The sequence below is a fragment of the Coturnix japonica genome, chromosome 10 (genome assembly GCF_054131305.1).
Source record: "Coturnix japonica strain WE chromosome 10, WE-NBRP24, whole genome shotgun sequence".
Taxonomy (NCBI): Eukaryota; Metazoa; Chordata; class Aves; order Galliformes; family Phasianidae; genus Coturnix; species Coturnix japonica.
The window spans coordinates 10337013-10364247 of record NC_140672.1 but is presented as its reverse complement, the minus strand read 5'-3'; the positions used below and the strand labels follow the sequence as shown (position 1 = coordinate 10364247).

General features: G+C 48.0%; 2 protein-coding genes and 1 long non-coding RNA gene across 4 annotated transcripts; 1 reads left to right on the top strand and 2 right to left on the bottom strand.

Annotated features, from left to right (window-relative positions):
- The first annotated feature begins 1257 nt into the window (after nt 1-1257).
- Nucleotides 1258-5933, top strand: LOC146759296 (uncharacterized). Of its 2 annotated transcripts, none has more exons than XR_014932251.1 (5): nt 1258-1871; nt 2147-2252; nt 2610-2716; nt 3165-3289; nt 5239-5933. It is a non-coding gene; the product is annotated as an uncharacterized LOC146759296 (long non-coding RNA). The 2 variants fall into 2 exon arrangements; XR_014932252.1 differs by having other exon boundaries at nt 3162-3289.
- A 9524-nt stretch (nt 5934-15457) lies between these two features.
- LOC146759295 (zinc finger CCCH domain-containing protein 11A-like) lies at nt 15458-16859 on the bottom strand (the record flags this gene model as incomplete). The annotated part of the gene is made up of 4 exons (XM_085510343.1): nt 15458-15551; nt 16043-16110; nt 16288-16427; nt 16739-16859. Coding segments are annotated over 4 exons (423 nt in total), but the record flags the coding sequence as incomplete, so codon positions are not given.
- On the bottom strand, nt 16830-18576 carry LOC146759294 (zinc finger CCCH domain-containing protein 11A-like). The gene is made up of 4 exons (XM_085510201.1): nt 18292-18576; nt 17991-18110; nt 17341-17464; nt 16830-17013 (listed from the first exon to the last, which is right to left on the bottom strand). Exons 1-4 carry the CDS (start codon nt 18343-18345, stop codon nt 16877-16879), a joined length of 435 nt encoding a protein of 144 aa, XP_085366327.1. The 5' UTR covers nt 18346-18576; the 3' UTR covers nt 16830-16876.
- Between the last annotated feature and the right edge of the window lie 8659 nt (nt 18577-27235).

Here is a 27235-nt window from a genome sequence, read left to right as displayed (position 1 = left end):
AGGGAAAGAGCCAGCTTTTCATGGGCTATATGTGGGCTTTGGCAAGGGCAGACAATCCAGTCTGTCAGGAAGCCATTTGAGGTGCTTCAGGTTTGTAAGCTTGTCTTTTTGTTTTTCAGGCGGATATTTGGAGCATGGGTGTAGTGCTGTATGCTCTGCTGTGTGGGTTTTCCCTTTGGATGATGACAATATGATGGCACTCTACAGGAGGATACCAGTGGGTATCAGTGGTGCTAGAATACACTGAGAAGGGAAATAGCAGAGCTTGACAAGAGGCCTTGCTTTTCGGATGGCAGAACATGCTGAGCTGTGGGTAGAAAGGCCTGTCTGCTGAATATTGTCCCTGTTTTTGCTGCTTTGTATACCAGTATTTTGTGGATTTGGTTCTACGCTTGGTTGGCCTATGTGGCACTGTAGCCTAATTCTGTACCATGATAGCATACAGAATTTAAGGAGAAGTATTTTCTTGCCAATGGGCTGGATTTTTTGTATCTGGTTCTTCAACTGGCTGCTCCCTATACTATCTGTAGTAAAAATATAGACACATCATTTGATTTCCCTGAAATGAATGTTCCTAAATGCCAGCTCTTCTCATGTCTACAAAGATCAAAGTTCTGCATTTGCTATTAGAATTTCCTCTTCCAGAATCAGGAGGTAATGTAGGACCCCACAGATTGCCTTCAGAATCCAACAGTTAGTTCTGTTTCCTTTCGGAGTGCATAACAACCTGAGCACATGAATTGAATGACGTGGCTTTTTAGTCTGGTACAAACTCTGCTGTACACTGAAACTTGGTCCATTTGTAAGCAGGACTTTGTCCATTTCTGCAGGACAGCAGAAAACCCTTCGTGCTAATCATGATGCCAAGAAGCAGAATGCGGCAAATGGCAGATGATCCAACTGCTTCAGGTGTTCATTTCCTTAAAACTGAGAATAGTTTTGGACTGAGAGTTTGTAAGCAGAACGGAGCTCTTAAAGCTGTCAGAGATTATTTCTGCACTGTTCAATTCTATCTGCATAACATACATAGGATCTCAGAACTGCATTGCTTGAACTTGTTGAAGTGATCTAGGATGAGAAAGTTTTAGAACTCAATCAGAATGCACTATAACATGGATAATCCTGTAGGTATTAAGGTACAAGCTTGCTATTTCTGCACTGAATTTGTTTTTATTTTACATGGCCGTGATCTGAAAGTTGCTTGAAACGCAGGCACCTAGGCACTGTTGTGTAACTGAATTTCACACGTGATAGGTCCTGAAATATCCTGGAATCTAAAACTCTGACTTGTTTTAAGTCTGCTGCTTGAGTCTAATCAGGGTCATAGTGTCTGTGTGCAGTGGAGTGTGTGGGGAGATTGTTGCTGCAGATCCTGGGAAGTTGCTGTGTATTTGCAGACAATGGCTGCTGTTGGTCACTGGGTGCCACTGTTGCTCTGAAGAACAGCTGTGCTGTGCATGCAGCACAGCATGCTGTGCACGCCATGGAACTAGGAATCAAGAAGAGATAGAAGCGTCACTTCTGCTCTAGTAAAAGGTCTCATCTGCTGACAGGCTTTTGTACTTGAATTCAGAACTCAGGACCTGTTGCCACAGAGGGACTAGTTGCTGAAGTTGGACGACTCTTTCTGTTTACTCCTTGTAATATGTAGCCATAACACTGTTTAAAAAAGAATCTGAAATCATGGCTAATTATTGACTGCTGCACAGCAGAACACTACCACGGTGAGATTGGGCTGTGAGATGACTTGAAAGCTGTTTCCTCAGTATAGGTCTTATTCGTGCAGCTGGGACACCTTGATGAAGACTGTGTAACAGCTTTCTGTGTTTCACAACAAGAGAAGAGAGAGTAGATCAGCATTAACATCAGAGGTAATAAACGTATGTCAGTAATTCTCTGTATTTAAGCCCACTCCTACAGTAAATAACCTTACTGTATTAACAGACTCTAACACTCACTTATTCTCAAACATGAAATATTTCACACCTTTCAGAGGTAAGTTACCACTGCAGAACTTCATAGTCTACCTAATAACTGCATTTCTGAAGTTCACATTTATTCCTTTTTTCTCCTTTAATTGTGTTTTCTCAGCCTTTTTGTTATTTTTTTACCATGCTGAAATCCTTTTGAATCTCTGGAAGTCCAGGCAGACTCAAAACAGAAACTGATGGATGAACAGCAGATGTCACATGCTGGCTTAACTCCCTGCTTTGAAATGATTCACTGATAGGTGGAAAATATCAACACATCAGGTAGGACAACCAAGCAAATTTGGAATTACAGTTCACAAATACTTCAGGAAATAAATTAATTCCAGTAACTTTAGAAAATAAATGAGAAAAGCTGAACTGAGTGCTGCTAGAGATGCTGTATAAATGTCAATAATGACATTCCAAGCTGTAGAAGAGATTTAAAACATGATGGGTACTCTGGCTTTAACCTGAATCTGAAAGTTGTCTCTTGAAATTGAGTTGTCTTTCTGTTAAATAGAAAGTGGTAGAATTTGAAGGATTGTTAAGATTTCCATATAAACTTAGTAAGACTAGATGTAAAATGTAAGTTTTATCTAGGCAAGATCAATTGTGGAGTCACTGTTACTTCTTTTTTAGGTACAGGGAATAAAGAGAACGATCGACCTACAAGGGGAAAAAGTTCTTCAGTTCAAGTCTGTGATATTATCACAGTCTTAATTCAAAGGACTTCTAATGCCTGATAAGTAATTCAAGCTTATTATACTACACTGAGTCTGTCAAGCATTGTACCCACGGTTCTCATAGTAGTCCAAAAGCTGCTGAAAATCCAGCTGAATGTCGATGCTCCTTGGAGCTGGGCTGAAACTTGGCCCCAGAAATGGGAGTCCAGCTGAAATGCTGTACAAACTGAATTAGTAGGAGCTTTGCCATTCACTTCAGTAGAGAGATTCTGGCAACAGCTTTAGATTTCACTTCCAGCAATTGTACAATACACTAACTTTCAAGCAAAAACGAGAATAGTCTGCTTCTTTATCTCAGACATATTGTGTGAATCAGCTGAGGCCTGAAACTACCCTAATGTGATCAGACGTGAAGGTTGCACATCAAGGGGAAAATATGGCAGACATGCAGAAATTTTCTTTGTACTGACAATGTTTCTGAAGAGATCTACATCCTCTTGTTTTCTAGCAGAATTACGACCAGTTGTGGCAACCTATCTCTTGCTTCAGTCTAAGAAGGCTCGTGGCAAGCACATTCCCTTGAGAATTCCATCCCAAACAGGACGTGCCAGTACCACACAGTCAGGAAGCCTGGGGGTAAGTTTTAGAGTTCAGCGCAAGGTTCTGGTCAAAATGCCTCTGTGTGCTGAAGCTCTGCCCGGGTAAACAGTCTGGTGGCCTAAACATCGGTGAGGGAGCGTGTGTGCAACCAGTCTTGGTCATCAAATCTTGTTCTATGATAAGGCCACCGACTCAGTGTATGAAGGAAAAGGATGTAATCTTTCTAGATTTCAGGGAGGCCTTTGATCCTGTCCCTTTGGCTGCATGTGCCCAACCTTCCATCAGGAAGCCAGGAGTACTGTTCTGTGTCATGAAAAGGCAGCCAGTGGTTTGACTATCACATGTTTATGTGTTTTGATGTTTCACAGTGGGTCTTAAGTAAAAGGAACTCAGGTTTTGGTTGCCTGCAGGACAGATGTTCTTTTGGGTTCAATATGTTTGCATAGTGACTTGCAACCATGGGACTGGTGTTCAAGGACCCTCTTGGTTCCTTCAGTTCCTAGGTTCTTTCTTGCCTAGATTTGACACTTTGTTTCAACAGAAGAGCTGATATTCGCTTTGGGAACAATAAGCAGCTGTTTATGTGGCTTAGAGGAAGACTGTCTGTCTTCTACACTGTGGGCATGGAACAGCCACAATTCCCCCTGGAACAACATCAATGACCCACACCACTAATTGGATTCTCCTTTTTAATGTAGTGGTAGTGAGGTGAAAATGTGGCTGTGGAATATTTTTGACTAAGGAACTTCTATATAGATTTTGTTCATCTTTGCATGCCTCATCACCTGATCTGTGTCAGTGAGCAGAAGCTGAAAGCAGGCATGGGATGTTCTGAAGAGCAGAGAAAGAGATAAGGAGGAAGGTGATTAAGACAATCCTCTCTGCTGCTGTGTGTCCCAGAACTGCCCAGTTCTGTGGCAAAGTGTTGTACAAGATGAAGAGGCCAAGAGATTGGGAGTAGAATGAATAGAAAATATGCCTTACTTAGGCCATACTCAGCGTATTAATACTTCTCAGTTAGTTTTAGAATTCTAAAAGTGAAAGGTAAGGAGGTAGAAGCCTGCAAGTTGTGTCCTTTTTTTACAGCTGCTCTTTTCTTATGGGAGGATGAAGTGAAGAAGATTGGTCTATTCTACAAGCTGTTCCAACCTTTACTCTTGATTTGCTGTTGCAGCTGCTGTAGCATCCCCAGCATAGACCAGAAAAGACCTTCTTGCCTCCAGAGATCCAAGTTTGTCCTCTGCTGGCCACTTGAGAGCTCAGGGACTATGATGGGTTCTTTTCTGGTGTTTGCTTTTCACTGTCATCACCCAGTTTCTATCTCTTCCTAAAGCAGCTGGTAGGTTGTGTTCAGAGCCTCAGCTCTTCCTGACTCTGCTAAGCATGTCAGAGCTGATGAGGAGGATGTAGAATGGGGTTTGTGTCCCTTCAGACACCCACACTGGAGAAATCTGCAGCTGGCATGCACCCCACCAGCTCCCTTTGGCTGTTACTGCATGGGAGTGGTTGCTAGCAGGTCATGTCAACAGGTTGAATGTGTCACATTCCCAGATCTCTGATTCCATTGGCTGTGTCTCCAGTGACATGAAATACAACTGTGGCTGCTGGGGTTCTTCCATCTGTACAGATTTGTAATGGTAGTCAGGCAAATTAGACTCTGATGCTAAAAAACAGAACAATAAAACCAGCAATAAGAGACAATCCCAACCAACCGACAATAGCAGCAAAAAACCACCACACATCTCATTAGGTAGAAGATTAGAGACACTGGAAGGTAGTCTTTAAGTCTCTTTAAGGCGCTGTTCTTACATTGCAGAAATAGAATGATAATATAATTCCATGCTGATAATATCTATCTTTTGGATTTCTTTCAGCCTGCCATGATCCCCGAGTGTGTCTGTTCATGGGGTTTTTCATTTGGTTTTGTAGAACACGTTTGTTAACTTGTGCATTCTCATAGTTCTTTTCTTTCCTCTGCATCTTAGAAATCCCAGTGAAGTTCACCAAGAAGCTCGAAGCTGTTAATGCTGAGATTGGAGGCAGTGTCACTTTAAGCTGTGAAGTGAGCCATGCCAAAGGGAAGGTGGTGTGGCGCAGGAATGCAGTTGAGATCAAACCCAGCAAACGTTTCCAGGTTGATGAGGAAGGGGTCAGAAGAACCCTGACAATAACAGGGATCCGGGCTGAGGATGAGGGAGAGTACTTCTGTGAGTCCAGAGATGACAAGAGCAGCATTAGCATCACCCCCAAAGGTATGTCTCTGGAAATGAAGGCTGACAGTGTGGAAGGATCCTTGGCTTCCCTCATCAGCCATTACAACACTGCAAAGCTGAGTTCATTTGTGTGTTTATGCTGTTCTTTGTGTTAACAACCAAGTACAAAACTTGTCTTTCTCTCTAAATAACTGTGGAACAACTGCTTCTGAAGAGCACAGCTGTTAAGTGGGCAAATCAGCCTTCAAGGCTGGAATTAAGCATCCCAAATGTAAGATGGGATTTATTTTACCCCTTCTTTGCCTCTTTTCTTCTTGCATCTTTGTAGATGCAAGGAGGATCTCCTCTACAGGCAGGAGATGTGAGTGTGAGTTATGGTGATCACTTCCTGCGAGTCATAAAATCTGATGCTTCCAATGAAATCATTGACTCTGTTGGCTCTTTGAAGGTGCTCATATATAATATGATAGCAGGCTTTGAGTACATAAAAGGCTCTTAGAAAGTGGAAGCAAACAATCTGTTCTCTGTGCAGAAATAAGGGACTTCAATTGCAATGACAAAGATGCAAGTTCTACAACAGAAAAGCTTTTTAATGGTTGGATGACTGGATAAGTCATTTGGAGGGGCTTTGAAGCCTTCACGGTGGGTTTCAGAAAAGGTTAGTGAAATATCTGGAGCACAAAGAGCTGAGCATGTCCTGGAGCAATGGAGAAGGGCTGGATGATTTTTGCGGGTATTTTCAGCCATAGAATTTTGTGTTCTGGTGGTGTCAGTACATTCTTTTGTACAACATGGACGGGTTGGTTTGTTGCATTGGTTCAGACTTTTGTACTAGGAGCTCAGCAGTGGTTAAAGCTCACACTTCTGCAAAGTAAAAAAGCTCCTGCAATTCGTCTCTACTCTGTTTTAGCTGTGGATTAGCTTGACAGTTCCCTTCCATAAGCTTTATGGTTCCCTTCTATAAGTCTACTTACATAGAGTGAGTTGCTTAACTTTAAGTCTTGCTCCAGGACTTTAAGCATATTATTAGCAAAAAATATCACAAATAATTTCACCAACAATTCTCCCCACCCATCTGTAGCTTTCTTTTTTTTCACTGGAAGGTTTTACACTGGCAGATAGGGTGAGCATGTAGAAACAACCCCATTAATTCTGACGAAGCTCTGATTTCTCTGACTGGCCTTTGTTTTGTGATTCTGCATGCATGCCCTGTAGCTAAAGCCTGGATGTCTTCCCCAACACCTTCAGTCTCCCATCCTTACTTAAGTTACTCCATTGTAAATCTCTCTGCTAGTCCAAGAGAGTTTTTATTTTACCCCTTCTGTGAGGCAGCAGCTGGATGGGAAGGATGAGATGAGGACAAGGTTGTTTGGGTGGCTTTTTTTTTTTTTTGCCTAAGAGCCAACTCGGAATCAAAGATCCCAAAAATTGAAGACAAACTGTGTCATACCCAGCAGGGTTTGTCAAATCACTGGCATGCACTGTTAGGACAACTTCATCATCAACATATTCCGGGCTGACTGTTGTCACAAAATTCTGCTTCTGTGTCCCAAAATGTGCACTTATCACTTCTATTGGTAGTTGCTCATCTTTTCTCCAAACTGAATGGTTGTAGGAAATAAAACAGACAAGCAAACAAACCAAACAACCCGCAGATATTAACTTGCAACTGATTGTCAGTGCTGATCGTCGAGCCATGTGCAGCACTTCACATCCTTCTGCGGCCAACAGAGATTGGAAAATACATAGACCTTCAGAGACTACTTTAATATCTAGATGCACTGAATAACCCTCTAGAGTGTCTTTCTGAATATAGAAGGAACCACGGGTGACTATGATCCTGATTTATATCTAGGTTCAGGCTGACTGTTTCAGTTAGGTTAGATGAATAATAGTTCCAGAGAAGATAGGGAAATACAGCAGTTCATTGATACCAAGTGTCGGAAAAATGCAGCTCAGTGCTGTGCAGTTTGCTGCTTCATTCCCTCTTACAAGTTGCACCCAAGGCTGGAAAAGACCACTGAGATAGCTGAGTCCAACCCAGCCCACCCTCACTGGACTTACTAACCACGTCCCCAGTGCCACATACCCGTGGCTCTTGAGCACCTCCAGTGACTGTGGTATACCAGCGTGGTTGCTTCAGTTGTGGGAGTTTTCAGACACTGGCTGTTGTTCTAGCGAGGCAAAAAACCCAAACTGATGGAACAGTGTCTATACAGGAAGCAACTGGCTGTCCTGATGGCTGCCAACAGTTTTGCACAAGGTGTGTCATGCAAGCTTGCATGAGTCTGGTTTAAAAACTTGCTGTTCTGATGGAAGGAGAGGATGTTGGTGCAGGATAACTGCGGGATTTGTGCTCTCCCGACATCTAGTTGCAATCACAGCTTATTGTTGCTATAGAAAACAGCTTCTCTGTAGACAAATTGAGTTAGTTCCATTACGTGGCTGAAGCCCTAAGTGATCCAAGGTGAAGCATGATCCAAACTGGAATTTAGCTAATTGTAGTAGGGAATCCAAGCCTTAATGAGATGAGTTGTTTAAAATATGAGTCCTCCATCTAAAACGGCAATGAACTGTTACCCTGGTTTATGATAGAAGTGAGAGTTTAACAGCAGAAGTCTGAAGTTATGCTCCATATTTCACAGAATCACAGAATCACAGAATTGTAGGGGTTGGAAGGGACCTCTAGAGATCATTGAGTCCAACCCCCCTGCCAAAGCAGGTTCCCTACACCATGTCACACAGGAAGGCGTCCAGGCGGGTCTTAAATATCTCCAGAGAAGGAGACTCCACCACCTCCCTGGGCAGCCTGTTCCAGTGCTCCGTCACCCTCACTGTAAAGAAGTTCTTCCACACATTTGTGCGGAACTTCCTATGCTGTACTTTCATCCCATTACCCCTAGTCCTATCCCCACGCACTACTGAAAAGAGACCAGACTCACCACTATGGCTCCCACACCTCAGGTATTTATAAACCTGGATCAAGTCCCCTCTCAGCCTTCTTTTCTCAAGCCTAAACAGACCCAGTTCCCTAAGTCTCTCCTCATAGGGGAGATGCTCCAGGCCCTTCACCATCTTAGTGGCCCTCCGCTGGACTTTTTCCAAGAGATCCCTGTCTTTTTTGTACTGGGGAGCCCAGAACTGGACACAATATTCCAGATGAGGCCTCACCAGGGCAGAGTAGAGGGGGAGGATCACCTCCTTCGACCTGCTGGACACGCTCTTTTTAATACACCCCAGTATGCCATTGGCTTTTTTGGCTACAAGGGCACACTGCTGGCTCATGGTCAATCTGTCGTCCACCAGGACACCCAGGTCCCTCTCAGCAGAGCTCCTCTCCAGCAGGTCTACCCCCAGCCTGTACTGGTGCATGCAATTATTTCTACGCAGGTGCAAGACTCTACACTTGCTTTTGTTAAACCTCATCCGGTTTCTTACTGCCCAGCTCTCCAGCCTGTCCAGGTCTCACTGAATGGCAGCACAGCCTTCAGGTGTATCAGCCAATCCTCCCAACTTCGTGTCATCAGCAAACTTGCTGAGGGTGGTCACTATCCCTTCATCAAGGTCGTTGATGAAGATGTTGAACAAGACCGGACCCAGTACAGACCCCTGGGGGACACCGCTAGTTATAGGCCTCCAGCCAGACACCGCACCGCCAACGACAACCCTCTGCACTCTGCCAGTCAGCCAATTCTCGACCCACTTCACCGTCCACTCATCTATCCCATACTTCCTCAGCTTTGTTATAAGGATGTCATGGGGGACAGTATCAAAAGCCTTACTGAAATCAAGGTAGACTACATCTACCGCCCTCCCCCTGTCCACCCAGCTAGTGACATCTTCATAAAAGGCCACCAGGTTGGTCGAGCACAACCTACCCTTGGTGAACCCATGCTGAGTACTCATGATAACCTCCTTATCACCCAGTTATCTGGAGATGGCATCCAGCACAAGCTGTTCCATCACCTTCCCTGGGACAGAGGTGAGGCTGACTGGCCTATAGTTACCCGGGTCTTCCTTCTTGCCCTTTTTGAAGACTGGACTGACACTGGCTGTCCTCCAGTCTTCAGGCACCTCCACAGTTCTCCAGTACCTCTGAAAGATTACAGAGAGCGGCTCAGCAATGACTTCCGCCAGCTCTCTCAGCACCTGCGGATGCACCCCATCAGGTCCCATGGATTTATGGACCTTAATGTTTCCTAGGCACTCACAGACCACCTCTTCCCTGACTAAAGGGAAATTTCCCATTCCCCAGACTCTCTCATCAACCTCCAGGGTCCGGGATTCCTGAGGGAGAGCCCTTTCACTAAAGACAGAAGCAAAGAAGGCATTCAGTATTTCCACCTTCTCAGCATCCCCTGTTACCAGAGCGCCCCCCTCACCTAGTATGGGGCCCACATTCTCCCTAGCCTTCCTTTTGCTGTTAACGTATTTAAAAAAGCCTTTTTTATTATTCTTTATCTCCTTAGCTAGATTCAACTCCAGGTGGGCTTTGGCCTTCCTGGTTGCATCTCTGCAGTCCCTGACAACATTCTTGTATTGTTCCCAAGTGGTCAGACCCTTCTTCCACATATCATGTACTATTTCTCATCACTCAAGAGAATATTTGAATATATGAATTCCTTTGGCTATGTTAGAGCTCATAATGAGGTAAGCTGATGTTCTTTAAATGCTCGGAGTCTAGCAATGTGGGGAAGTGGACTGCTATTTGCTATTGAGCTTTAGGCTAAGAAGCCTGATTTTAGAGGACAGTGGACTTCCCCTTTCCCTTCCCCTCTCCTCCCCTTCTCCCTGGACTGATCCCGCATGGTTTGAGAATGATTTCAGAGCAAGGTAAACGAGGAATAGCCATGTGAAAACCTGTTGTTTTACTGCACTGTAAAAGACACTTATTCAAAAGACAAGTGTGTGTTCCAAGCTTGAGATTGCAGGAGATCCTAGAAACAACCCAGCTGCTCAAACCTGTAGTCTGGCTGAATATTTTATTGTCAGTTTTGGTCAGGAGGAGATGCTTGAGTAAGACAAATAAAAGGTCATGGGTAAGTTGGTCCTTCTTGTGATATACTTCTAGGCTTTCATCGGGGAAAAGCTTAATTAGTCCAAATAATTATAGCAGAAACACCACACCAAGAACATGTGAGTGACATTTCAACTTTCTTGATGTGACGGTAAATTTTAATTTCAGAATTTCTGAATTTTCTATAGCCATTCCTACATGTTGAAAACACTGCACTGTGCTTAAGCTTCAGCATATGTTCCAGTAAGCACAGTTCCATTAATTCTAGGGGAGTGGGTGAATTAAGCATAGATCTGAAGGCTGCCTTTGCTCAGTGCAGAGATGGAAGGACTCATGGAGATCTGACTTGATATTTTCCCTTCTAGGATAGGAAAGAGCTCCATCAAAGTAAAAAAGGGGGCATTACTTCCCAGGGAAATAAGAGAAGTCTAATTATTCACAAGTGGTGAACTCCCATTTTCTCTCTCAGTCTGCAACCAGGTTGGGTTGCTGTTTCAGTACTGGCTGTTTTATGCAGGAACTCTGCTCCTGAAGTTAATCCAAGTTGTATCCGAGCCCTTCAGAATAAAAGGGAAATAGCAGCACAGAAATATGGTCTGATTCTGACATAAATAAGTGCAGACCTGGAGATTTAAAAGGGATTGTGTGATGTTCAAGGGATTTTGAAGCAAAGACGTCCCCTAGGTAAGATTTGTGGCTGACATTCCCCATACATTGTGGGCACACAAGCTAAGGAGAGACTAATGATGAACATGCAGAGAAGCCAATGGTTCAGACAGGTTTGTTGTTTGGAAAATAAAGATGAGGTGATTGGTGGTAAGCAATATGGCTTCATCGAGGTCAAGCCATGCCTGACAAACTTGGTGGCCTTTCATGATGGAGTAACAGCATCAGTGGATAATGGGAGAGCAACTGACATCATCTACTTGGACTTGTGCAGAGCATTTGATCCCATCCTGCATGACATCCTGGTCACCAAACTGGAGAAAAATGGCTTTGATGGATGGACCAGTTGCAGGATAGGGAACTGTCTGGATGGTCACACTCAGAGAGCTGCAGTCAATAGCTCAGTGTCCAGGTGGAGGGTGGTGTTGGGACCAGTGTTATTTAACATTTTTGTAGGCAACATGGACAGTGGAATCAAATGCAGCCTCAGCAAGTTTGCAGATGACACCAAGCTGAGCGGTGCTGTTGATGTGCTAGAGGGAAGGGATGCTACCCAGAGGGACCTGGACAGGCTGGAGAGGTGGGCCCTTGGCAGCCTCATGAACTTGAGTGTGGCCAAGTACAAGGCCCTGCACCTGGGTCAGGGCAATCCCAAGCACAGGCACAGGCTTAGAGGAGAATGATTTGAGAGAAGCCTTGATCCTGTTAAGAAGAGTTTGTGTGGAGGGAGGTGTCCCTGCCTATAGCAGGGGGACTGGAACTAAATGACCTTAAAGATTCATTCCATCCTATTGTTTTTCTAACCTTAATTTTGCTTGAAGAGTTTTAGAATAAATGAGATTCTGGTTTCCGTGAAAAGTGTTTGCAGGGAGCTCCATTGTAGCTAGTAAGTCTAACTTTAAGTTCAAGGGCAATAATGCATTGACTGTGTTGAAGAGAGAAATGACTCAGGAATGGATGATGGTTTAGAATAAAACATAATCCTACTCATTTTCTATGCAAATATGTGTAAGGAAAAGATGCTGCACTCAGTTCTGGAAATATCCTGACAAATAAATCTCTACTGTTTCACACCTAGAGATATCAAGATTGTTAAACCACTGGAAGATGTGGAAGTGAATGAATATGGGAGTGCATCTTTTGTCTGTGAGATTTTACACGATGAGGTTCAGAGCCAGTGGTACAAAGATGACAACAAGCTGAAGGCTGATGACAACATCAGAATGCGGCAAGATGGTAGGGTGTAAGAGGGAGATCTTTCTCCTGAGTGGGTTGTGGGTTGGAGATCAAGCAGAAAGGACATCTGAAATGAAGTGAAGAAAGTTCAGAAGTGAGTTCCCCTTTTGTTTTGGGACTGAGGTTAGGGTGGAACAAGTGACATGGTGGGATGCTTAGTGTGGGAAGTGTGATGCTATCCCACCATCCCACACTGCCAGGAGCAGGTAGGAAATGAGTGCAGTTCTTTCCAAAGTGGGGTTGACCAGGGCAGTCAGTTCACCTCTCCAAAGAGGTTTTGTCTGACAGTGAGTGTGATCCTTCTGTATCAGGTACTTTGAAGGTGACAGCGGCCGCATTCGGTCAGTCCTTGTAGAAGCCATGTGTAGATTACACTTTGGTGGGGATGTGGACGTGGGGGAATGGGTGGTTTCATTGACATGAGAGAACAGGCAGTGATGCTGTGAAACCAGATGGGTGATGCTCAGCCTGGCCATGTGCCTCAGAGCTCTTTGCTCAAGGAAGCCAAGTATAGTTGTGGGTTTGCTCTCAAGAGCACAGTTTGGTAGGGATGAGTTGGCGGTTGGACTAGATGACCTTAGTGGTCTTTTCCAGCCTTAGTGACTCTGTGGTTCTCTGCTTCAGGAAAGAGCTACTTGCTGACTTACACACGTGTCCAAGTCAATGATGCAGCAGAAATCGAATTTGTAGCATAAAGGGCAGAATCTCTTGCCCATCTTACAGTTAAAGGTAACTATGCTTCTGATGATGATTTTGCTTAAATTATGTTATAAACCAGCTAACATCCTTTGCTTTAATGTCAGAGAAGTTAAACACCACCAGGACCTTTGACAGAAATAAAAACTCCTACCTACCTACCTTTGTGCCCACAAAATATCCAGCTTGTCTTTTGGGATTTACTTTTGCTAAGTAAAACAGATTATTTTCTTAGGAGGTTGATTTTCTACCTTTAGTCTTCAGATCTGTGTTTGAACGTTGAGGGATAAAAAACATAGCTTGACTTTTTCTTCATTTTCTCTGTCTGTTTCAGAAGAGCACAGGTTTTGGGTTTTTTTTAATATATACAATGTTAGGGTATATATATGATGTTAAGTGTGATAAAGAAAAGGGAGACATTTGAGTTAGCACACTACTCAAGAGTTCAGTCCCCAGCTTTGCCACTGTTAGAATGATAAGGGCAAGAACATCCTGGAAAAGGAATTTCTCCTAAGTTGAGTCATTACATTTGAGCTACAGAGACCTTTACTAGGAGAAAACTTGTTGTTCAGAGCTAAGTTGATGTATTTAACCAAAGTATTTATCAATGTTCGTGTTTCATTGAACCTCTTTTCCATTTTGTAATGCGAGGAGTTTGATATCGGGATGGGAAGGTCATGGTTTGATTTGGATGTTGAACTGGGAATCAGAAGATCTGGGCTCTCTTCAGGTTGTCAGTCTTATTGTCTGACTTCTTAACAACATTCCTTTCTTTCTATTATTTTTTAATGATTTTTTAAGGCATTTTGAGGTGATAGGTGTAGTGTTCATGTGCAGTAATGCTGACGTGAGTAAGTAGGGTGATAATGTAAGAGTTTTTTACATTCTTTCTAAATATCTGCTTTCTCTTGTTCCATCCTTCTTAAAGAGCAATCCATTAATCTAGTAAAGGAGCTGTGTGATGAGGATGTGACTGAGCCTGAAGAAGCCAAATTTGAATGCGAGATATCCATTCCTTCTGTGAAACCTCCCAAGTGGTATTCCTACGTGGGGAAGTCTTACAGGCTGGCAGAAACTTGATTATGCAGCAAGAAGGACAGCCCTCCCGCCCACGTGACCGCTACTATCCAATCACTGTCTCCGCCGCCCCCGCCCCTCGTGGTGCTGTGCTGTCCTGTGGTGCATTGCGCGGTGTCGGTAAGATGGCGGCCGTGAGTCTGAGGCTCGGAGACCTGGTGTGGTGAGTTCAGTGCGCTGTGCTGCGGGCGGAGCGCGGTCCGATCCGATCCGATGGAGTAGAAGGACGCTAAAGCCAAACATGGGGCAAAGCAATGGCAATGGCACCTGCAGCACGGACACCCCGCAGCCCTGCCCGGCCTCGCACCTTCATTGATGATCCCGCATCCTCCCCGCTGGGTGGGCGGGGAGGAACGAAAAGGGACGGGATGGGGATGGGATGGGATGGGATGGGATGGGATGGGATGGGATGGGATGGGATGGGATGGGATGGGATGGGATGGGATGGGATGGATGGGGTGGGATGGGATGGGGATGGGGATGGGATGGGATGGGATAGAGATGGGATGGGATGGGATGGGGAACGGGAGGGAATGGAAAGGAACGTAAGGGCTGTGCCAGCAATGCCGCCGCCAGAGGCCGCCCAGGCCCCGACCACCAGGGTACCACGAAGCCACGGCGGCTGCTGGGGCCGCTCCCTGCACAGCGGCTTTGCCCCCAGCTCCTGAATCCCCCATCGTTGTGTTCCCCCATGAGCCCTGTTCCCCCATGAACCCCTGCCCTGAGTGCTGTGCTTCAGCCTCAGTTATTGAGCCCACTGTTACTGCCTTCTCAAAGGGTTGCCCAAGGAATCAGAACAGCAGAGCTCCCATTGGGCCCAAGGCAGAGTTTTGCTGAGGGTGAAGGAAGGAGGAAGTTTCAGCCCTGGATGGACGCCGTTCTGTGCCCATAGAGGAGCTTTGTGCCCTCGATGCTGAAGCAGCACCCAGAGCTGGCGGCGGGTGCAGGACCTGAACTCAGAGCCACAAGGAAATCAGAACAGGATGCAGTCAGTGCTGATTGTCACTGCTTTGACTCGGCTTTAAGACTCTGTGCAGTCTCAGAAATACCCACAGAGTAACAACAAAAAGGAGCAGGGCTGGAAAGGAACAGGGCTGGTTTTAATTGTTGTTGTTTTAAACTGTCCAATCAGGCGATGGTGTTAAGCCGTCATGTCGGACAGGTCCAGAAGGAGCTCATCCACATCCTCAACGTCACATCAGTTTCTCCTTCCAGTTCTTCTGTGAGCTCCATCAGAAGCTCCTCAAGGTTGTTGTCTTCAGTGATGGCTGCTTCCCCCGCCCCTGTGCAGCTCAGCTGCTAATTTTCTGCCCCTTGTGAGGAACATGATGTAGTGTTGGATTCCTCTGGCTGTGCCATGGGGTCTGCGTGGCTTCCTGGGAGCAGCTCCAGACTTGTGGGAAGGAAAAGAACAATCTACGTGACATTTCTGAGATGTGCTTTCAGCTCTGAGGTCTGTAGTTGACCCTCCCGCCCCTCACACCCACATAGGGATGGTGATTCGATTAACCTGCGGCTGCCTTTGGAGTTAAGGAAACCAGCAGGTGCCTTTTTCATCTGTTCAAGTAGAGCAGTTTGAGTCTGGCAATCAGGGGCTGGGCTTTGTAGCAGAAACACATTGCCACCCTCAATGCTTTGTCTGTAAACATGTCAAGAAATCTTCCTCTGCAAAATCCTGCTTGCTGGCTGAGGTACTTTTCCCCATGAACTCAGCAGAGGTTTTGACAAAGCAGTTTCAATGATCTCAGATGACCTCTTTGCTGCATTAACCCCTTTGTTGCATTATGCCATGACACATCTCAAACACCCCATTTTCCCCCAGTGTGAAAGAACTTCTGTCTGATGGGAAAAGGGCATTAAGGAAGAACAAGTTGTGGTCATCACCTGCTTGGAAGCTTTATGACTTCGGTGCTGAGCACGGTGTATTCGGGCGGGACTGAAGCAAGAGTCTCCTAGGAAGAAACAAGACAGAGTATGAAGCACGGGTCAGAGTTTCCACAAGTACCTTGTGAGACATCTGCTGCCTTCAAGGGAAACAGAAGAGCTGTAGAACACTTGGAATTTCTTCCTTTTCTTCAAGGGCAATGTAAACCTTTCATATCCACTACTGCTTTTGCCACTGCTCTTACCATTGGTAGTTTTTTAGCTGGGGGCTCATCTGCGTCCTCAGCAGCAGATGGATGAATTTCTGCTGCTTTTCGTTTCTGTCTCCGCGTTGGGGGGAAGGTGTTTTTCCAATCAATGGGCCTCACAGAGACCCTGCGCCCACCTAAAGTAAAAGGAAGAGAGAGCTGGTACTGTCTTGCTGCGCCTCAAGAGAGATCAAGTTCTCTTATCAGTCCCACCACCCTTCCACAAAGTTAAATACATTTGGCCAGTGGAATTGCATTGCCCTGTCCGGGATTCTCAGCCATGTTTTGTACACGGTCATCTCTGTGTACCAACAACGCATACAAAGGAACAAAGAAACCCAATAGCTGCACTCAGTAATAATCCAGGGCAAGGAAAAGTCTGACAGAGAGCAATGCAAAATGACAGCACTGCTTTTCTGAGGCACCGTAACGAGCTCCTCGTGCTCACCTTTAACTCTTTTCTTGCAGGGCGATTCCCCCGCTTTTCCCTTCTCCTCCTCCGACCGTTTGCGTTTTAGTCCAGCTGGGCCATGGGAGGAAACTGGGATGTCAACTGCAAAGAGTCCCGGGAAAGAACAGTCAGATCTCAGTAGAAAAACAGTGCATCAAACCCAGGAGCCTGTTGAGTATCTGTACCTCTCTCTGGTGCCTTCTCAACCTCTGTCTGGTTCCCCAGACTTTTTGCAAGGCCGCTCTTTGGAGGAAGGCCACTGGTGTCAACTTCTGGCAGAAAAGAAACAAGGAATGATTGATGAGCGTCTCTTTGGGGGCAGGTTTGAGCACAGTCAACCACAAGCTTCACATTTTCAAGCACTGTTTGTTACATTTGCCTTCCGCTGCCCAAATGCTGTGCAGTCAGCACAGACCTGCAGTGCATCTTCCTCACTCCAGAAAAAGCCCAGCGCTGCTCTGACAGCCAAAGCACAGACGGATATTTCACTATCACGACTCTCCCCTGCCTCCCCAATGAATGGTGACATGCATCCTGCACCTGCTCAGAACTGACATTCAGAATTGAGCCTTTCATGCTTCACGCCATCGGACACTCACTGTGGCTCAGCAGCGCAGTCGGTCTGTTCCCACCGCGTTCCTTCAGGTGGCGAAAGGCGCAGTGTGGTTTCTGGCAGCCTCCGGGCTGATTCTCCCAGAAGCAGGGAATCAAACTGCGCTGCTTCTGCAGAGAGAAGGAAAGGAAGGGCCATGGAAACAGGCACATCAGGTCTGCAGGGAGATGCCGCGCTCCAACAGCCATCAGAAACCATTGTGTGGAGCCTTAGCTCTGTACCCTCATTTCATGCCCCTCCTTTCACTACTCCAAGCAGCCAGAATGAACTGCTCTGAAGAAATCCAGGATGGAGAAGGCCCGATAGGGCACAACCGAGCCCTGCTGGCAGGAGGGCAGTGCCACTCTCTCCTACCACCCAGCTCCAGCAGCTTTAGGAGGCTGAGCAATGCGAGCTTTTTGCATCTGGGGAGAAAATGCTTTTGGCTCCTAATGCAAACATCTCCCGCTGTGATATACCTAAGGCACTGAATTCTCTGCCTTCTTTACCTCCTCCCAGTCCCCTCTAGAAACAGAAACCAGTAAGATTTTCACAGCAAACATATCCAGCCTGCAGAAGTGCATTCAGCCCAACCACAGCCATGAAAAGTGGTGTTGTAGACTAAGCTGGAAAGCACATCTTTAGGCAAACACTCACATCAATCCTCATGTGACGGAACTTGCAGTTACTCCTCGAGCAGCCGCCCTCCATCCACAGTCTGCAGACTCGTTCGCTCCCCAGAGCCGCTTCACAGTGGCGGAAGGGGCAGCTGTCTCCCTGCAAGCACAAGGAAACCACAGGAAAATAAGAGCACAGCCTGAAACGTGTCCATGCCATTAGCCCAGGCTGTTAGCAGCGCTATGAGGGTAACATCACCAGCAGGTCTCCCCTGCTCCACCCCTTTCTCTTCAACATAAGGAAATGGAAGAAAACCCAGGCAGAAGAAAGTCAACCGTACCTTAGTGCAGGTGGAGTAGAAGTAGAAGTAGCAGTCGCCTCTTTGCTGAGACATGGTGAAATTCTTAGAGCCCGTCTGGGTTATCTCCAGAGGAATTCCCTGCTCTTGCAAAGAGACGGTTGTGCTCGGACTGCTTGGATCCCCAAAGAGTCCTCTCGGACCGGAACCCTACAGGAAGTGCCTACAAGGGAAGAATCATGAGGAATAAGCATTTTCCCAGCTTTCTTTTGATGCAGTTTGGGCTCTCGAGGAGGGCAATGCCTTGGAAGCAGCTGGTTGCAAGAACTGTGCCAGCTCTGGAACCAATGTGTGTCTAAGTGCCATGACTTCCCCAGCAAGTGCTGTTCTCCATCCCACCAGCAGTTATATACCTTGCAGCATACATTTTGTGTTCCTGCCATGAGAAGGACTCCATCATCTACCCTTGCTGCAGCTGCAGTGGATGCAGTGCTACCACTCACACGTTTGAGAAACCTCCAGTTCTGGCTTACCCGGGCACAGCTGCAGTTCTCCTCCCTTCCAGCTAACACACCAGTGCAATGGCTGGGCAACACCGTCAGTGAGAGCAGGTAGCACCAGCAGCCACCACCACCGTCACTGCCAGCCGGGATGAGGGCTGACACAGCGTGTCCACACTCCGTGCAGCACTCACGGCTCTGGCACTCACTGGTGGCAGCCGCGGCCCCAGGCAGCGCTTGTGAGCTCACTGTGCTTGTGATGTCACTGCACAGCCCACGGCCCAGCTCAGCACCTGGATCTCACCAGGACTTCAGGGGGTTCTGTTAAAAATGTGCTGGATCCGGGGGTCAATAAAGCACAAGTTGCACTCCATGAAGTCTGTGCTCTCCTTCCCTTCTAATGTCTAAAACAAAGGCTGGGGACCAGCAGCAGTTCTGCAGGGCTGTAGCAGCGATGCTCAGTCACGGCTTGAAGCAGAGATTGAGCACCTGGTGGGATGGCAGGGCCAACCCAGGGCAGCTCAGGCACATGCAAACCCCTCCCAGACATCACTGAAGGGTTGGCAGTGCAGGTGAGGGTGTCTGACTGGAGATCACTGCCTGCCTGAGCCCTTCCAATGGCCAGCAGTTTTTTCCTTCCTTTCTGTGCCCACAGCTGCTGCACTCGGGCTTATCCTCACCTGCTGCAGCCCAGGACTTTGATACCCCATTATCACTGCTGTGCTTTCCATTGCACTGCAGCATCACACAGGGCAGTAATGGCAGTTCATCATCCTCACCAAAACGTGTGACAGAATCTCACAAGGAATCAATTTCCCCTGCAAACAGCCACTCGGAAGGGCCTCCATTGAGCTGGGAGCTCCTCCCCAGCCCAGCTGTTCTGCTCAGACTCCTTCCAGCAGCCGCCCAGCACCAAACCCAGCTCACCTTATTGGCCTGGTCAGTCCGGGCTGTGCCCAGCTCACACACACGCCGCAGCGGTGCCTGCAGTGGGCTCCCAAAGGATGATCTCCAACAAGGAACGCTCACAGCTCAGTGTCTGTGTGCAGCACGCTCACCAGAGCACCAGCTCTGCTCGACAGCTGGGGGCCAAACCCTCCCAACCCAGCAATGACTGTGACCTCACACAGACCCACATCACTGCTGCTCTTTCATCATAAACACAGGCAGCCAGCACCTCCTAGATCCAATTGTAAGAGACCAACACAAGGGTCACCCAGTGGGGTTATCTGAAGTAAAGTAACAGAGAACTGAGGTGACTCTTGTCACAACACTGGGAATGGGGACCAAACCTTCAGGCCAGGTTTCTTGCAGTTAAGATTCCTCAGAGGGAGGTTTGCAGTCCCAGAGAAGCCCATGAGCTCCTCTGCACGATGCTTGGAGCAGAGCTGCCTCGTGATTCATCAGTGCTCCATTCCATAACTAAGTACATCTCAGATGAAATAATAATATTTCATGGTCACTTCTTCCTTTCTGTGAGACAAGCCTTAAATGTGTCTTTTTAAAGTCGTCGTGCACTGAATCTACAGCATGCTAGCAATATAGCTAGGTATAATGACATCACATAGAATGGAGTGTTTGCAGGGCTTAAGGCCGTGAATCACGGGTGAGATGTGATATTCCCACTGCAATGATGCTTTTAGGGCAGGTTTAATTGCCTTCCGCTTTGTGTAACGTGGAGTCTGTAGGATGACAATAATGATTGTGGAATCACACTCATCTTTGAGCTCTAACTCACATCCACGTCAGGAGCCTTCCCAAAGATCAGGCCCTGGTTTGCCTGCCCTGCTGGGCCCAGCTCAGTGCAGGACAGGAGATGGATTTCTGCTGTCCCTGTGCTCAGACTCCACAGCCCAAGATAAGCTGCAGCTGAGATCTCACAGAGCACTCTGAGGTTTCTCTGCAGCTGTTTTCTGCTGCTGTTACACAGCACGGAATAGCTGGGATCCCCCAGGCACTGCCCTCGCACCAATAACTCCATTGTGCTCAGGATGTGCCAATGTGCTGAAGTCAAACTGTGCCATGTGGGTTTCACACAGATCGAACGCAGGCTGCAGATCTGCTGGCAGCCCTCAGGAGCTCCCCTGCCCTAATCCCACTCTTGCACTCCTTCCCTTCGTGCTCTTGTGGCCTTTAATAACACCGTGACACCTGACAGCCTCCTCCTGTCTGTAAGCTGTCATTTTATGCAGCCGTTTCTCTTCCATTTACCCCCCAAACTGAAGATGTTTCCCTGCAGTGAATAAGCGATGAGGTTCTTTTCACCTCTCCTTGGACAACTTCCTTTATTGTTTTTTCGGAGCATTAGGGACTCTGAGACCCTGGAGTGTGTCCAGAGAGGAGCAATGGAGCTGAGAAGGGCCTGGAGCTCAGTGGGGTCCTATGGGGGTGACCAAGGGGACGGCAGGCAGCCAGTTTTCCCTGTTTTTCTCTCTGGATCCATCCCCGCCTCAATGGGGCCATCAAACCCTTTTGCAGCAGAACCCGCAGGCACTTCACCTTGAAGGATCATTACCTACATTGAAACTACTGTTACATGCAGGCGCACAGGAGTGCCCTGGTTTTCACAGGCTCTGGGCAGAGACGTTCTGGTCTGGAGGCATTTGGGGCATCACTAATTGAGCTGCAAAATGAGCTTATAGCTCCTGACTCCTCCCATCCAGAAATATCGCTCCTATATCGGCCCGCGCTGCCGGAGCTCACGGGACTCGGCTCCCCGCCGCCGGGATCGGGTGGTGCGTGTGGGGCTGGGGGTCGGGCTGTGTTGTGCTGTTGTGTTGTGTTGTTGTGTTGTGTTATGTTGTGTGTTCCCGGTGTTCCCCTGCCGCTCTCCAGCTCGGCTCGTTCCGGCCCCGCATCGTTCTGTGACTCCCCCCCCCCCGCCCCTTGGCGGCTCCATACACGCACACGGCGGCAGCGCAGCCCGCGTGGCGCACACGGGGATGCCGCAGCTCCGCCCCGCCCCGCCCGGCCGCAGCTCCGTCCGCTCAGCGCCGCGTCTCGGTGTCGGGGTGGCGCCAAGGGCCGGGGATGTGATGCAATGTGATGCGATGATATGATGCGATGCGATGTGATGATGTGATACGATGTGATGTGATGTGCTGCGGCGGTACCCGCATCGCAGGCCGCGCTCCCGGCCCCGCTCCATCCGCTCCGCGCAGCCCGTGCGGAGGGGAAGGGGAATGGCTGGGAATGGCTGGGAATAGCTGGGAATGGCTGGGAATAGCTGGGAATGGCTCCGCGTTGCTGCGCTGCCCCGAGCTCGAACACTGGCTGCACGGGGATGACTGGAGGATTCCTGCCGGTTTCGGGTTTAAACGCGGCCCTCAGATGGTTGATGTCTTCCCTGTACTTCCCCTGCCCTGGAGATGGTTCCCTGTCTGATCTCAGCGGCCTTTCCCCGGGCGCTGCGGGTCCCGGATCCCCGGGGCTGCGGCAGGTGCTGGGAGCGGGCGGCATCGGGGCACAGCGCCTCAGGCGGGGACAAAGGAGCCGAGCTGAGCACGCTGCTCCGCACTGAGCGCTCGAGTCCGCCGACACCACCGGCATCTTTCTGGCCATAGGTGCAGCCGGGCGGCTCCGGCCTCCAGCAGGGCCGGTCTGCGACGTGCCGGACACATTGGTACCGCTAGAAGTTTAATGCTGCCGTGTCATCAGCATGTCTTTGCAAAGCTGCTGGGAAAGGAATGTATGCGTCTGTATTGGCTGTGTTTTAACACTGGGAGAGTAGAGGGTTTTTTCCGTCCCAGGAGTCTTGCTCAGAGTCGGGTTTTGATTTGCTTAGATGTGGTAAATGAAATCCCTTCATGACTCCAGAGTAAAGCGCCGTGCAGTATTTCAATGGAGGTGCTCTGGGTGCTGGATGGTGAGGTCGTGAGCCCAGGACATTTATCGCCCTGTACTAATGCTGGTCAATTTGGGTTGTAGCCTTAAGTTTTAAGTATGTGTTAATAAAACTTACAGCTGATCTTTTCAAATTCATATGAAGGCAGGGAGGGATTGAAAAGCAATTCCAAGTGTGGGACTTCATTCCACAAGCCGGTATTTTGTAGCTTCTGAGAATTAAATACTTGGAAATGTGCTGCTGCTGGGGAGGAGTGGGGCTCGGGGCGTGGAGTGGAACAGCCCCATGGATGGATCCTGCATCTTTGGACTCGTATCTTTCTGCTCTCAGTTTACCAGGTACAGGGGGTGCTGCTTCCTGCTGTGCCTGCTCCTGGAAGCAGATGTGGTGACAACATTTACGTCCTGCAGGGACGCTCGGACCCACAGCACGGTGCTGTTGGCAGATGTAAAAGCACTCTGTCATCCTCAGGCGCATCTGAGCTGAATGGGCAAAAAAGTATCTGCATAGGGCCTTGTTAGCAGAAAGGAATAGATAATGTGCTTCTATGAGAACAAATGGGTTTTGCCCCCTGTGTAGCCTCTGCTATCAGCTCACGTGTGTGAGATACAGCTGTCATTCCCTTTGTGTGTGACCAAAGCACACCATTACCTGCAGCAGTTTCCTGTGTGCCTCTTCCTGTGCAGTGGATTACGTGTTATGGAAGTGAAAATCTCTTATGCTACAGAGAATTCTGCTGTTCATCAGCTCATTGTAAGCAGAGAAATGCACCCCCCACCAGAGCACGCCTTGCACTTCTGTAGCAGGGGAAGCCCATCTCTGTCCCTGAGCAGCACTCGGCGCTGTGTGCTTTGCCTGTCCTGAGTCTGCAGCTTCCAGCCCCACCTTCAGTGGGGGTTCCACCTCCAGGAGCGATGTTCAATCCCTTGCTGTTGAGTTCTTTGCGTGTATCAATGATCATTTCAACAGCTGCAGCAATGCTGGGGAGCTGGGAGTCGGTGATCACAAAGTAATTTGTTCCTGTATTGCAATATCATGTCATGGGCGTCTGATTACATCGTTAGTTTATTGATGTTAAGTGAACTGAAACCAGCAGTGGATGTTGTTCTCTGGCATAAAAGTTGTGTCGTATCCTCCTGTTCCCGCTACTGCAGAACCACCAGATCTTGTTTTACATAAGCGTGCACCCAGCCATGTCCTGCTCCATTGGGGCAGCTTGCACAGCCTTCATTTCCCTTCCTCTGAAGCAGAGGTTTCTGTCTCCATGTTCTGCCACTCATTTCCCCAGGATGGTTGCATTCAGTATCTTTCAAAATACTCTCAGCCAAAAGCGAAGCTTTTCTGGACACTTTGACTGCAGAGTGACTCAATATTTTCCACTTGCTCTAAAATAGGGCAGCAGAAGCACCCGGACAAGAGCACTGAAGTCAGAAGTCCCTTGAAATGAAGCAGTGCAGTCAGTCTGTGATTGCAGGGCTCAGAATGTCACATTTCTTTTCCTTGACCTCCTAAACACTGAAGCTGTGGAACAGCGTCAGCTTTTCAGTATTGCCGTGTTCTTCCACCTGCTTTGCATTGTGTGAGCGCAGGGTAATGGCTGCACCTCTCCTAGAGCCCATTTAGGGGCTGACTGCTGCTGGCAAGGGTCTCTTTCTGGAGATCCTCCCTTGGTGCAGCTTTCCCATGTGAATCCGAGATCTTCTGCTCCAGGTGAGCGATCTTCTTCCCTTCCTTTATAGCACCTCTGTTGTGCCGCTCCTGTCATTGCACAGAGCTGGGGCTGCCCTGTCCCAGTGCAGAGTACAGCACTTCCCTTGTTAATCCTCATGTGGAGCCTAATGCACATCCCACTAACTCGTCAAGCTCTCACTGCAAGGCCTCCCTACACTCCAGGGAGCCAGCAGCTCCCACTATTTAGTGACATCTGCAGCTTATGCATAGGACCTTGCATAGGAATTTTCTTCCTGCTCTGTAGCGGGTGTTAGGATGGCACCCACTTGTAGGAGCACAGAACTGGGAGGGACCTGCTGACTCAGCAGCCCATTCCTCAGCACTGCAGGCAGTTGCATTACAGAAGCTGCTTCATAAATGTATCAGGCTTTGTCTTAAAGCCATTACTTAAACCTCTTGCGTCTGCTCTTCTAAAAGTGACCTCCTCCTGAATTCCACTTTCTTTTTTTTTTTAACTTGCAGCCTGTTTTTACTGGTTTGTTCTTGTGCCAGCATTGACTTTTACTCCAAGTAACTTCTGCCTCCATGAGATATCTGTGCCTCTGAAGTATTAATAGAAACCAGTCCTGCCTTTGGTCTCCATTGTGTTGGTGGCACGAGCCGAGCTCTGCTCGCTGCCTGCTGGAGGAGGGTCAGGTTGGAGTGCCCCATGGAGGGATCTGTGTGCAGCTGGTTTGGGTGACACTTGGCTGTGCCTGGTTTGATCCCTGGGCGTGTGGGGCTGCAATAGCAGGTGGCTTTCCTGGAAGGCTTCAGCATGAATTGGAGTGTTGCACTGTTCAAAATGACAATGGTAGGATTTATCTGGTGTGATCACCCTGCGTGTTCACCTGTGTGACATCCTGTTGGCTGGAGATGGCAGCACGTCTGTCTGTCTCCTCACACTGTGTTGCAGCTGACCTGGGGCTCATCTTTGCTGTGTGCTCAGCTCCCTTCTCTCAAGTCTTCTCATTGCAGTCACGATGTTTGCATGCCCTTGCCCAGTCCCAGCTCCTCTCTGACCATCAGCATCGCTTCGTTCCTCCTGTGTGATGTTTTGATTCTCTTCATGAGTGGCATCTCCCAGTCCGGTCTCATCTGCTGCACTTGAGTAGCACCTCCTGCCCTGTCGCCCTGTCAGCCCCACTTACCACAAGGCTGCCTTGAAGAGCTCTGTTAGCTGCCCGTGCTCCCTTTGTGCTCCTCTACAGTGATCCATCGTGTGCGGGGGCAGAGCTGTGTCAGGGCTGGGAAGAGCCCATCTGCCTGCCCTGGCTCTGCCATAGCACCAGGCCTGCTTCATGGAGAGCATTTAAAGGGCAGAGCATCTCATTCTTCAAAAAAAGGCTCAGATCCCTTGGAATAGGAATCCAGGAGATGGTTTTATTGATATATGCCAAAATAACAGCATTTGATTTCACAGAAGCATTTGAAGACCAATCTACAACTATAAAGTAGCTAACACATAAAAGATGTGCTTGTGAATCCTTGAAATTAGCAAGAGAAGCAAAAGCCCTTAAGGGCTGCAGTTGTCAAGGGGATGTTATTTCACTGAGGCTGTGTGCTCCTGTGCAGGTGGAGGTGTTCCTTCAGAGGAGTGTTTCTCTTTGGGGAGGATAGCAAAGATTTGAGCGTGGGGTGTAGCTCAAAGCATCTGCCCACCAGGCAGTACTGCGTCCTGCCACCAGTGGGTTCTGCCCTATTTCTTTGTCTTGGCCTCCTAAGACAGAATACTGTCAATGTAACTTCCCTAATTGCCAGTTAATTACTGCCCCAAATTGTGAGTTGGAGGCTGCACAGCCTGCATTGGCTCCCTGGCTGACAGCCTTCCTGCAGGTGGGGAGTGGAATGCGGTGTGAGTCCTTCCTGCCCTGCAGACAGCCCCCTCCTCACAGGCAGCTGTGCGTCCAGCTGTGCGTCCAGCTGTGCGTCCAGCTGTGTGTCCAGCTGTGTGTCCAGCTGTGCATCCAGCTGTGCATCCTCCCTGTTCTCCCGGGCAGTGCATCCCAGCGCTACTCTCTGCCCAGCCGCAGGGTAAGGTGACGGCTGAGCTGCTGCTGTTCCCGTCAGCATGTAATACGTGCTGCCAGCCAGCCCAGATTAAGACCTTATAATAAGATTTCTGCATATATGCACATCTAGCTCACTCTGCCTGATTTATTGTTAATATGATATGATGGTTTCTGACCGCATGCTACTATTTTTAGTCATTTTCTTCCTCTGAAAGCCAGTAATGCAGGAAGCTCAGCCATCTCCAGTGTACCGCTGCTTTGCAGAGGAATACTCGTTCTTTCACTTAAGATGATTTTGTGCTCGTTGTTTTCCATTTAACGATGAGCGTGTGAACCATGGTGCTGGTTGTAACCTTATCCTGAGATGTTAGAGACCAGCGATCCTGCTTGAAATCCAGGGAGAGGCTCCAGCAAGACTAATTTGTATGTGTACAGCAGCGTCATGTTCCATCATTACTAACTGTTTAAAATATATCTGGCTCCTATAACTGCTGGAAAATTATCCTTTGAAAGCAAGTATGAAGGGATTGGAAAAAATAGTAATGCTGTGCTCGGCTTTGCTCTCCCAGGACAAGTGGGAGTGGGCTCTTTGTTCTTCCAGTTCACCCATTGATTTCATTGTAGTGGGGTAGAAAAGAAAGGAAGATTTTCCCTTCAACATCATTTGAATTACCTGTTCCTGAGGCCTCACTTCTTGAGCCTGTCCAGGCTCCATGGCATCCCTTCCTTCTGTTCTGGTGCAGTTTGTAAACATATGTGTGGAAAATAGATAGCTGTGTGTTACTGGCAGTTAACATCTGCAATGTTGAAGTCACCCATAAGGACCAGGGCAGCTGGATTTCAGGTCTCTCTCAGTTCCTTAGAGAACAGTGCCTCCATGTCCCCATGCTTGCTGGGTGGCCACTCCCACGGCACCCACT

What these genes read in the sequence shown, in the direction of transcription:
- LOC146759294 (XM_085510201.1), bottom strand. Translation starts at nt 18,345, where the DNA reads ATGTCTCAGCAAAGAGGCGACTGCTACTTCTACTTCTACTCCACCTGC. An exon ending in TCTACTCCACCTGCACTAAG is followed by an intron (nt 18,111 to 18,291) that starts GTACGGTTGACT and finishes TTGTGCTTGCAG; the next exon opens with GGAGACAGCTGCCCCTTCCG. An exon ending in GACTGCGCTGCTGAGCCACA is followed by an intron (nt 17,014 to 17,340) that starts GTGAGTGTCCGA and finishes CTTTTCTGCCAG; the next exon opens with AAGTTGACACCAGTGGCCTT.